We start from the raw sequence: 12,336 nt of genomic DNA, 5'->3' as shown, positions 1-12,336 counted from the left end.
GCCAATTAAACTATCCCATAAAGATAAAATCACGAAAATAGTAATAACCATATAGAATAAAGATTGTGCAAAGCCTAGCCCACATATCGAGAGGATTGGGTTTTATTTAGATTTTAGATATGTGATTTTAAAACATGCATTTAAATGTTTAGTAAAATCACAATTTCAACTTTAAAATTATGCATTTTAACAAATTCACACATTTACTTGCGATTTAAAATTATTATTTTTTTTTTTAAATCGTAACTTTTTAAAAATGTATTTCCATGTGAAATAATGTTTAATGAAGCAAATTTCACTAGTTTGAATCTTCTCTTGTATGGACATGTAAAAAAAAAAAAAAAAAAAATTGCAATGGTAAACGCACTCAATTTAATAGACCAAACTGCGCTTCATACTCACTATCCTAAAAGGAGATCTCACTTTCGTGGTGTTTTCTCTTCTTAGTCTCTTTAATCTTCTTAAAAATCAGTTAAGAAATGAGTTACACGAAGTTCTTTATCCATCATATTAGGCCGCTCTCTTTCATGACTGCATTCTTACTCGACTTTTATCTTCATAATTTTCTTCAAAGTACCGTGTGGTGTTAATTATTTGTCTAGTTTGACTTTTTCGGTTAAATTGCATGTATTCGATTATGTTGTTGTTTGTAGTTTGTTTTTAATTTTATATTTTTATAAAAAAAATTAAAAATGGATATGCGTCTACAGTAGGGCCTACCACTCTTTTGTGGTGTTTTCTCTTTGGCAAAGAGTCGGACCGGATGAGACCAAAAATCAAAATAATTATTTTCAAAATCAACTTTAACATTTTTATTTTTTACATCACATCAATTATTTTTTATTATTATTCAAATTAAAAAAATTATTATAAAACAATTTTTTTTTACTTTTTTTTTTTCATTTCAATTAAATTTATTACAGTACTATTTCATTCTCTTTTTCCATTCCATTGCCAAACACAGCCAAATTATCTTATGCTAAGAAGTGGTAGGCCTGCCGTTCAATTAGTTAAGCGGTTCCTAACTTCCTACGTGGTTCTCCATTATTAATCCTCAACGGCAACACTGCCAACACTACAAAATGTCTGCAGTATTTAGTTATGATAAAAGGCCAATCAATGAACTGCACAGCCCCACTCTTTGATACAGAGTATATCAGTCCCCTCTTAACCCCTTAAATGACCGTATACTTTATAAATTATCAAATAATTTACTCTCAAACTACCAAAACATTAAAAATATGTCCTTAATAATAAAAAATAACAAAATTATTTTTATAAAATTTTCAATAAGACAAAAATATCCTTACATTTTATTTTTTATTTAAAAAAAAAAAAAAACAAAAAAACAGAGGTGGTTCGAAAACAGGAGTGGTTCTTTCATGGGTGGCAGCACATGGGTGGCTCCTAGAAAGTGGATCGGCCACCACTGAATATAATAGGGTTGGCTCGACCACGCCAGCCACCCCATAAATGCTCCCCACACCCCTCAGCCCTTCACGCCACCATTACTGTATCTTACCCAATCCAAAGACAGAAGCCATTTCTGTATTTTTGGGTCATTTTGTAATTTGTTGTATATGTTGGAGAAAACAAAAGATGATTCATTGTCCCAATCTCTTACTTGACTCGTCCTGATTTCCAAATCCTTCTCCAGCAAGCCGAAGAAGAATTTGGCTTCAGCCACGACATGGGTCTCACAATCCCTTGCGAAGAAGAATTTTTTCAGTCTCTAACATCCATGCTCAGACGAAGATTAACTAGGCACGCCTAGATTTTTTCTCTCGAGGGTGGTCGATTCACCCCCTGATGGGTGGTCAGACCATCCCTAGTTACTTAGGGGTGGTCCAACACCCCTGTTTTGTTTTTATTTATTTTTTATAAATTTTAGTATTTTTGTTATTATTTTAATAAGAGTAATTTCGTTATTTTGTTAGAATTAGAAGTACATTGTTATTGTTTTAGTAATTTATGAAATAAATTGTCGCAATTAATAGTTTTGAGAGTAGATTGTCATTGTGGTGGTAATTTAAGGGGATCAATAGGACTTTACCCTAAATTTAATAAAGGGGAAAAATGTAAATTCAGTCATTGTGGTTTACCTGATTTGCAATTAATTCCTTGTGGTATTAAAATGAACTCAAAGATCCCTGAGATATACCAAAAAAATAATTTAGTCCCTACAGTCAAATTTCGTTCACTGAATTAACAGATTCTAATAGCGTAAAACATTAGAGGCAATATAATTGAGATACTTGTCTTATTTAAGTAAGTGTCATATTAAGGGAATTTGTTAAATTAGTGGACGAAAAAATTATATTTTTGGCATACCTCAGGGACCTTTGAGTTCATTTTGATACCAGAGGGAGTTAATTGTAAATCATGTAAACCACAATGATTAATTTTGCATTTTTTCCTTTAATAAATATGTGCCAAGATTAACAAAAATATTGAATATCTTTCTACTTTTTTTTTTTTTTTTACAAATTATCTATTCATTGATATAACAATTAAATGGGATAAAATGTTTCGTAGAATGCCTTTAGTAATGATATAAGGAGGATTAGAGTCCTTCTAGAGTCATCCCAAATGTGATGTGACATTTAAAATTACCATTCAATTTGAGATGGTTATTATTGAATTTTAATCTATTGGTAATTTTAAATATCATATCACATTTGAGATGACTCTAGTCGTTTTTATATCATTACTCATGTCAAAGATATAATTTGAAATATTCACAATTCAAACATTATACATACACAATAGCCTTTCAGGCTATTATAAGACAATATCTATGAAAAGTTACCGTCTCAATCAGTTTCAGATCTATAATAAATTATAACGAATTACGTCTCTATCCGCTGACAGGTCATTGATTCTCTTGTTTTTTTTTTAACTCCACTACTAATACTTTATTAATCGTAATATCCTTTGTTATCCTTACTATAGTGATTATTATTCTTTATACTTAATACCTATGATCCACTCCAAGAAAAAAAAAATCATAAATTCTCAAGAAGTAGTTTAATTGACTGGGACCACGTCTAATGAAATAAAAATCACTAGTTCGAATCTCCTTCCACCTTCTTGTGTGGACATAAAAAGTAAAAAAAATATCGACCGAAAACCGATGAAAGATTTAGTCCTTTATGAGTTGTACAAGCCATTGCCAAACAAGGCCACTCTCTATCGCACCAATGTCACTCCACCACTCAAAGTGATACATATTCCCATTAAAAGTCCCATCAATCCATCACCGTCGGGAGGGGCAAGACTGGCAGTGCCAACAGTGATCCCATTTAAACTTTAATGCATATTCCCAAAAAAGGATGAAGCTTCGTAATTACGTGAGGGATTGGGGAGGTACCAAATTGAGTCAAAGCTAAAAACGGAAAAAAAGAAAGTGGGAGAACTGGCTAAACTAGTACGTGGCATGGGCACGAAAGCTACTGTACACCTCCTAAACTAAAGTAACAAAAGAATCGATAGGGACAACATGGTAATTTCGTAGCTCCCCATCAGGGTCCCACGATCCAAATTGGGGCGTTTCGCGCTTCAGTAGTCAGAACCTCTCAGTCCAACCTCATAGCCCATAGGCATTTCTTTTCAGATTTCAGTTTTCATCCGGGCCCCTCACGCTAACCATATTTTTTTCTCTTATTTTCTCTCACTTTCTCGACTCTAAGCCCCAGTTTTTTTACCGAGAAACAAACACCAAAACTCCCGTACTGCTTTCACGTTTCAAACTTGAGGATCGATCGTTGATCGTACAACCTCTGGTCTCAAGGTGAGGAAACGACGTTCATAATTTTTACTTTATAATGAATGTTTACAAGGTGCTAATGACGCTCTTTTTAATTTTCCGTTTACTTTTTTCGTACCTTCCGAATGAACAATGCTTACGACGAAGAGCATTTGAACTATGTTGCTCTGTCTGTGATTATTATTCTTTGAATTTGTTCTCGAGAAATTTTTATAACCGAAGGTTGTTCTTGTTATATGGACGATTTTTGATTATTTTTCCTTTTAACAGTATTGACTGAGTTCTGTGAAATTCATTTAATATTTTAAATTCCAGAAAGCTGCAATTCTGAAGTAAGTATTGCTGTTTTGTTTCAGTACTTATAAACTAATATCGTCAATGATAATGGTTAATACCTTTGTTTACATGTTTTTGTGTTAAACCGAGTGCTTGTTTGTTGATAAATCTCTAGCTTACCGTTTGTTCTGGTTGTGTTATCGATCAAACCTCAACCCTAAACATTCTCCATCCTATTTCCGTGCTAGATTAAAGTTTCTTACGTTAACGCATTGTTGAACCTGAATCTCGGTGAAGGAAACTTGTAAAAGCTTATATTAAGAAGAGTGGCTGTGACCAAATCGATAACTAAGTTAAAGCAGAGCTAATAATTGTTCTGTCATGATCCTGAATGGCTAAAAGGTTTATAATATTTTCAAGTAAGGGATATTTCATTAAGTTGTTGAAAGTAAATGTTCTAGAATTCATATACTTAATCAACACATACTGACTAGATTGTCTAGTTGTAAATCAGTTAATTGGTTGTAATTAGTTATATTCTGTTATCTTGAGAGATCATGGAGTATATGTAAACAGTTTATTCATTCTTTGTAAGTTGACATTCATTCATCAGAGAATATGAATCAAGTTTCTTCTAATACTCTGTTTTCTTGCCTTTTTCTTTACATTCTGTAAAGATTTACAACGTGTATGTTCTAAAATTCCTCCTGAACTATTCACTTTGCGGAATTGTTCTGTATTATTAATTACCATCTAAAAAATGGACAATTCTCACTTAGCTCTTCTTTTGGTTACAAATTTCGTAGCAATTATATTTTTGCATGAGAATCTGTAATCAAAGCTGTAAACCACTTCAAAAGATTTTAGTATCTTTTTGGCATATGTGGAATAGGGAAGATGGTTAAAGGAGCTACCTTATCTACCTTCGGATATTACTTCAAATTATTGACATTTATGGTAGAGGACTTAATGTCGTGATTTTCTGGAATAACAGAATGGATACAGGGAGGAAGAAAGTGACACGCAAGATGAAGGAAATATCTAAAACTCGGTGGACAGTGAATTGCAGTGTAACTGCAAGGAATCTACGGAAGAGTGACCTGTGTGGAGTGATCTTTGGCTGCACTTATAACACTATTAATGAATGTTATTCCAAACAGTTGTTCGGTTAGTTGACTCCCACCCATGCTTTGCATGCATAGTTTTGTCTCTGTTAGAAAATTCATTTGTGCATACTATTCAACTCATACTTGTAAACATGATTCACATTATTGAACAGGATTACCGGCTACACATTTCTCTTATGTAGAGAATGTTGGTGTTGGTTTGCCGCTTTTCTTATTCAACTACAGTGATAGGAAGCTTCATGGACTGTTTGAGGCTGCAAGCCCAGGACAGTTGAATATTGATCCATATGGATGGACTTCAGATGGTTCAATTACCCCCTATGCTGCACAGGTATTGACTGTGATTATTACCATTGTGTCCAGTAGTTGGGTTGTGATGTTATTGTTTGATTTTTGTGTTTACAATATCAAAGGCAATATATGGACTATGGGGTTCACATATTTTGTGTTGTTTGTCATTTTAGGTCAAGATTCGAATCCGGAGGCATTGCCAACCCTTGCTGGAAGATCAGTTCAAACCTGTAATTGCTGAAAACTACTATAAACCAAGACTATTTTGGTTTGAACTAGACCGGGATCAAACAAAGAAGTTGATTTCATTGTTTTCATCTTCACCAGTCATTGTGGATACTTCCCTCCCTGCCAATGCACAGAAGTGGGGCAGTCTATTCAAAGCTTCATCTGTGAAGGAAGGTGGCAGCATTGAGGTGCCTGCATTAGAATGGGATGCTCATCCAGGCCAGGCCAGTGCAGAATGGGAATCCCGGCATGTTCCTGATCCGTGGGGAGAAGCTCTCATTGATGAGGAAGTGGCAGAAAAGGATGAGGAAACAAGAGGTCATGATCGATCTTACGCTTCTGTCATGAGAGATGTGAAGACTTCTTGTCCACAAAAAAAGTGGAGTGATTTGCTTAAAGATTCAAACAGTTCTACTGCAAGAAAGAAGGTCGAAGATTTTAAGACACCAGCTTTAGAACTAAAGCTTCCTAGCTCACACCAGTCCAACATGAAACGGGAGTCTTCAGGCGTTGCACCTTGTCTAGATGGAGGATGCAATCTTTCAGAAGCTGCTGCAGATGATTGGGGAATATATAATGACCAACCTGTAGGCTTGGTACCGAATATTGAGGTACCGTACTCTTCTGCTGCAGCAGAAACAAGTTCTTTTCCTCAGAGAACTTCATATGAAACTGTACCTACTGTTGATAAAAGATGGGAAGCTGAAGGTTTTAAGACAGCAGCTTTGCAGTCTCATTTGGCTGAATCCAATATGCAATTGAACTCTTCATGTGTTGCTCCTTCTCTGGACATACAAAGACAGTTTTCAAAAGTTTGTATTGATGAGGGTGCAGCCGAAATAGGCTACAAGCAAAATATACACTCCAAACCAAGTGGCGAGTGCTCCTCATTTTCATCCATGAAAAGGGAGATGTTATTAGATGATATTTGCTTGCCAGAAGAACCAGCGGATTTAGAAATGGAGTCCTCTGAACCTCAGTTTTTTGTGGCTAAGGTAATTGATACTGTCCATTTTAAATTCCATTTTCATCTAATTACCTTTTTAACTTGGTATCATGTGTGTGTTGTACAGTTACAGCAAGAAAATAGGGAGTTGAAATTGTCTCATTTAAAACAAGTACAAACAATCAATTCTTTGGAGCAGGATCTGGTATGGTTCTCATCTCAAAATGCTATTTTCAGTTGTGCAATTTTCTACTGTTTGGAGCATAGGCATTTACATTTGAGTGCTCTACTAATGTGGCTGTCTCTAATCTGCCAAATGTCCTGCAAGTTATGCATTTATTTTTCTTCATGTTCTGAAAAGAACATCTCTTGCTTAGCTTTCTAAAGAATTATCATTAAGAAAATGGAAACTACAATAATATAATGCGGAGGATACATATTTTTTTAAAAAAAATTTTAATCTGATTTTTTTTTAAATTTTAATCTGAATCTTCCTTGCAATGATCTTGAATCCATGCCTATTTAAATTTGAAATTTAGGTTGACTCAAGAAGAGAAATTCAAAGTTTAAAAGAGCGAATCAAGATGGTAGAACGTGGGTCATTTCCTGAAATTGGACTTGTTACTGAAAAAGAAGTCAGCTCAAGTGATGAATCTCATTCAGACCTTGATGAGAAAGTGCTTATTGCCGGAGGATATGATGGTTCTTTGTGGTTACCGGCTTTCGATTGTTACTCTCCTTCTCGTGATCTTATAGAATCCCTTTGTCCAATGAGTTTTGTACGTTCACATGCCTCAGCTGCAAAGCTAAATGGTGAAATTTACTTGTTTGGTGGTGCACATGATAATGTGTGGTATGATACAGGTAATAGTTATGGTCTCTCTTTTTGACTTATCCATTTTGGGCATTTCTTTATTGACAAGTCAATGAATCTTTCATGTTTGAAGTTGAATCCTACAACCCACTAAGTGATAAGTGGGTTACTCGTCCTTCATTGAATCAAAAGAAGGGAGGCTTAGGAGGAGTTTCTTTGAATCGGAAATTTTTTGCAATTGGTGGTGGAATTCAAACTCAATGTTTCTCAGAGGTGGAAATATTTGATCTAGACATAGGAAGGTGGATCCCCACTCGGTCAATGCTACACAAGGTACCTCTTAGTGACTCTACTGCGTTTGCAAATGTTTAGCATTTTTTTTTTTCCCGAACAAATAACATTCTTTAAAAATCAGAGTACAACAAGAGTAGTAATCCCTACTACAATATCAAACTAACAAGAAACAATACCAGTAGAACACAATACGACCAGAAATGTACAAAAAAACAGTCCAATAATTGGGGGAGAATCCGATGATTTAAAAACAGTAGCAGATTGGAGAGGAACCTTGGTTGGAATGTTGGAGTCAAAGGTGGCCTCTGCGGGAGTGAGACAGATAAACTTATTCACTGCTGCAGATCCGGCTGCATTGATACTTATTACTCGTTAGTTTTGAGGCGTAGTGACAGGAGGCTACCATTGTTGAGGAATCATGAATGGTATCTAATGCATTGTGGATGTGGACATCGGTTTTTGTGGCATCTCAAACCAAAAACCTGAGTACCTGAAAAAGAGAGACAAAGAGACAATATAGAACCAACAATTTATTTTCCACTGACCAAAGAGGACAATGATTTCCCAAAAGGCTTTCGGTGGTGCTGGTGGGGGAGGTGGTAGAAGGGGGGAGGAGGACAGAGAGGCATGAAAGATTGTTAGATCTAGGGAAGGGGGCGTAAGATTTGAAGGAGAGGAGGGGTGGTGGGGGGAGGGGAGGCTGTGGGGCGGGAAAAGGAGGAAAGACGGAAGATGGGTGAAGGAGAGAGTCTAATAAATATTGATAATAAGGTTTGCTTGCACCCAGATAGTGGCATGATAAACATACTAAATGAAAATTATGTATTGATAATAATTTTTAGTGAGAACTAAGAAAGGATATTTTTTTCTAGGCAGAACTAAACAGGGATATTGCGAGATCCACAGTTAACATATTTTGCATTGCAATAATTTTTTCCATTTGTTCCATCTATATGTATATGTATGTATGCATGAATATATGTATGTATGCACCTATACATCAGCGAATGCTGTTTTTGGCCAAAATATGAATAATTATTCATTTCATGCTTCTCACTTGTAACAACTTGCATTAGTAAGTGAACAACTATGTGAATAATGAAGTGGAGGTCACTAGTTCGAATCCTCCTCCCCCCTTTTGTGCGGCATGTCAAAAAAAGAAAAAAAAAAACTATGCGAATAATGTCTACTATTTTTTAGAAGAGTGCTTCTCTGACAGACATCATACACCTATCCATACCCTTTGTTTTTGCTTAAAATTTTGAAATATAGGAATATGTTTTAAGATGCTATATGGTCCATCCAACTAAGAATTCCATTTACTAGCATTTTTTTTTTTTTTTTTCTGTCAGAGATCCGCAACTGCTGCAGCAGAAATTAATGGCATAATCTATGTTGTTGGAGGATATGATGGAAAGAATTACTTGAAGTAAGTTTCCATTTTAGTTCTTTTCTTTTTCAAATCTTTATTTATCTGGTGGATGAGTAGTTATCTGTCATCAGTAGGCAGAGTTTATCAACACTTAATTACGATATATTTATAGTGGACCTACTTGAAATCAATGCATTGTGCCCTACTGGTTATCTTAAAAAACATGTAGAAGCATAATGTATTGAATGCCACCCTCCGTTGTATGCATTAATCTCTTTTTGGGCTTTTTCAGTTTAAAATGTGATCTTAATACTGGCACTGTCATGGCAGGCTGCATTTTCTTCCAGAATGGTTGTATTTTGGATGCTGTATTCTTCCCATTTATTAATTTTATTTTTTGTTTTTGTTTGAGTGGGTATTATTAGTATGGGCATGTTTAGGCCAAGCTCTTTGGAATCCCTTCCTGATCAAGTTTCTGCGAAATGAAGAGGAGGCTCACACTTTTGTTTTTTGAGCAGTAATTGGGTACCTGATCATTCGGGTTTTGTGTTTGCTTTTTTCCGGATTTGCTCAAATTTATTTAAATGTCTCGAGTAATACACTTTCCATTTGGAATGTGATGGGTGAATGCCCATAATAACATCACATGCCCCAATTACTTTTTATCCCTGAATAAAATAGGCATTGCAATAGCTTATACAGGACTCATGTCATTTTATCCTCTTATATATAGGAGTTATAGAAATTTCTCATTTCTAAAACTCAGAACTTGGAAAACTGTGTTTTATAAGTGTCTCTACCATACGTACCAACTGTAAGGATAGTCGGATTCTTCTGATCTCATTATGACATAATGTATACAGTGTGTTGAAGAAAAAATGTTTGTATACTTTAAATTATGGCACAGTTTCTTATAGGGCATGAAGTGAACTTTGGAAGTTCCTCCTAATTGTCTGACTTATTCTTCTCTACTATCTCAGTTCAGTGGAAAGATTTGATCCTCGAGAACAATCATGGACTAGACTTGAGAATATGTCCACAAATAGAGGGTCTCATTCATTGGCTGTGCTGAATGACAAACTGTAAGTTGAACTTTTTCTTTGAAATGATTATTCACAGCAAGGTTCGCTGCCATTTTATTACTCAAGTTATAGTTCTTTTGTTTTTATTACTTCCCGAAAAATATTTAGATGGCTGTATAAATATGCAACTTAACTAAAAAAAAAAAGGATTTCACCATAAAAAACCCTCTTTGTGTGTTTGTCTCTTAGTATCCAAAGATGTCATTATATTATGGAAATTTTTCTTTGCAGATATGCTGTTGGCGGCCATGATGGAAATAGAATGGTTTCGTCTGTTGAGGTCTTTGACCCTCGTGTCGGTTCATGGATGATGGGGGAATCCTTAAATGATTCAAGGGCTTATTCTGGTGCCGCTGTAATAGCAGATTCTATATATGTCATCGGGGGATTGAACGAAGACCAGGGGATATTGGACACGGTATGCAAATGTATTCACATAGGCTCATCTTTCAAAAACTTTCCATGGGCATGATGGTTCTTTAGCATCCTTCTTTCTTTATAAGTCTTCTTTGATATGATGATAGGTGGAATGTTACAAGGAGGGACACGGATGGCAGTTGACAAATCTTAAAGGCGTTGGGAAGAGATGCTTCTTTGCTGCCATTGTCTTGTGATGTCAGGGAGTGTAGAACAACAGGTTCTTTTGAACAACTTTTCAATATTGTACATCTGTCTACAGTTTTCATGTTTTAGAGCAATGGTCTATTAACGTTTGGGATTTGGCTTGGGTTCTGTTTCAGTTGAAACGGGACTCCGTGGAATTGAGACATGTATCCTATATCAGATACAAGGATACATGTCCCAATCTCAACGGGTCCATTTCCAACTAAAACTAAATCCAAGCAAAATCCTAAGTTTTGTTAGGAACCCTTAAATAGGTAAGCGTCTTGTAATCTCTTCAACAACACACACAAACCTGGATTAAGCATACCATACAAGTCTGAGATGGAACAGGCCTAGATTCAGCCCTCTTTTCTGTATATTGCACCCCGATACTGAGCTGTTACAAATAATAGTCTAGTACTATAGTTAATATTCCAGACATTTGATGCTGCTGGTCTATAGTTATAAATCCCTACTTTACCAAAAATCCATGTCGTGATCGTCTTCTTTTTAATTCATGGGGGTATTTTCATCCATTCGTTTCTTGTTAAGACTATTTTTTTTTTTCGTAAGTATTTTTTTATTTTTTTTTTATTTTATTAATTACACATGAACAACGTTGTCTTGTCTTAGTTTTTTTTTTTTTTTTTTTTTTTTTTTTTTTTTGTCTTGTCTTAGTTGACCACAAGGATGTTCAAACTCTTATCCGCTTGGCCGTATGATTTTAAACAAAATCAAGGAAACTATATAGTTTAGGAGTGTTTTTAAAAATTGCTATTTGAAAATGCAAATTTGGTAAGGGAGCACTGTTTAAGCTCACCATTTACAGGTTAAATTGCAATTTTAAAAATTCAATACATGATTTTATCAAACACCGCATAATTTTTTAAGCCGTTTCTATTTCTCTCTTGTCTAACGGTGTCCGTAAATCTTATTATGCTTTATCTTCTCATTATTTTGAATATATCGTCATTACTTAAAAAAATAAAAAATAAAAAATAAAATTATTTTGAATATATCGTTGGTTATACAAAAAGAGAGGATAGAAAATAAAATAGATTAATTGCATGTGTCACTAAGGCTGAAAGAAGGTACGAAATTGAATGTTAATGGCACTCTTGGGAACTAGATATGCATGTGTCAAGGCTGCAATCAATTTATTAGATAGTTTAACTTCCCATTAGGCGCACAAGTGAAAGCTTTTTCATGGATATGCTTGCCTCCCTCCCGCACAATATATTACTTCTTTATTGAACCAAGCAAAGCAAATATTCAATATTGTTTTTACATAGGTTCATCATTCTAGCATCCCGCTTAGAAATGTTTCAAATTGCAAGCAAGGCGTGTTTTATAAAAACCACGATTTTAATGGCCAAATCGCAATTTCAAAGGCCGGATAATTATTTTACCTAACACTTAATTGTGTTTTTAAAAATCTACATTTTCATTAATTGCATTTTGAAATAGCTAAACCAAACAGGCTGAAAATATCTGGCGATATCCAGAAAATGAAAGTTTTGTAAGATTTTTATTGTCA

The 12,336-nt window shown here is 34.9% G+C and overlaps 1 protein-coding gene across 1 annotated transcript; it reads left to right on the top strand.

Moving 5' to 3' along the window:
- The first annotated feature begins 3,636 nt into the window (after positions 1-3,636).
- Positions 3,637-11,266, top strand: LOC132188372 (uncharacterized). The gene is made up of 11 exons (XM_059602802.2): positions 3,637-3,790; positions 5,037-5,209; positions 5,322-5,500; positions 5,634-6,683; positions 6,762-6,839; positions 7,174-7,498; positions 7,582-7,781; positions 9,095-9,171; positions 10,095-10,196; positions 10,428-10,614; positions 10,721-11,266. Exons 2-11 carry the CDS (start codon positions 5,038-5,040, stop codon positions 10,808-10,810), a joined length of 2,460 nt encoding a protein of 819 aa, XP_059458785.2. The 5' UTR covers positions 3,637-3,790; position 5,037; the 3' UTR covers positions 10,811-11,266.
- The last annotated feature ends 1,070 nt before the right edge of the window (positions 11,267-12,336 follow it).

Source organism: Corylus avellana, chromosome 6, assembly GCF_965113065.1.
Source record: "Corylus avellana chromosome 6, dhCorAvel1.hap1.2, whole genome shotgun sequence".
NCBI lineage: Eukaryota > Viridiplantae > Streptophyta > Magnoliopsida > Fagales > Betulaceae > Corylus > Corylus avellana.
This window is presented reverse-complemented; position numbering and strand designations above follow the sequence as displayed.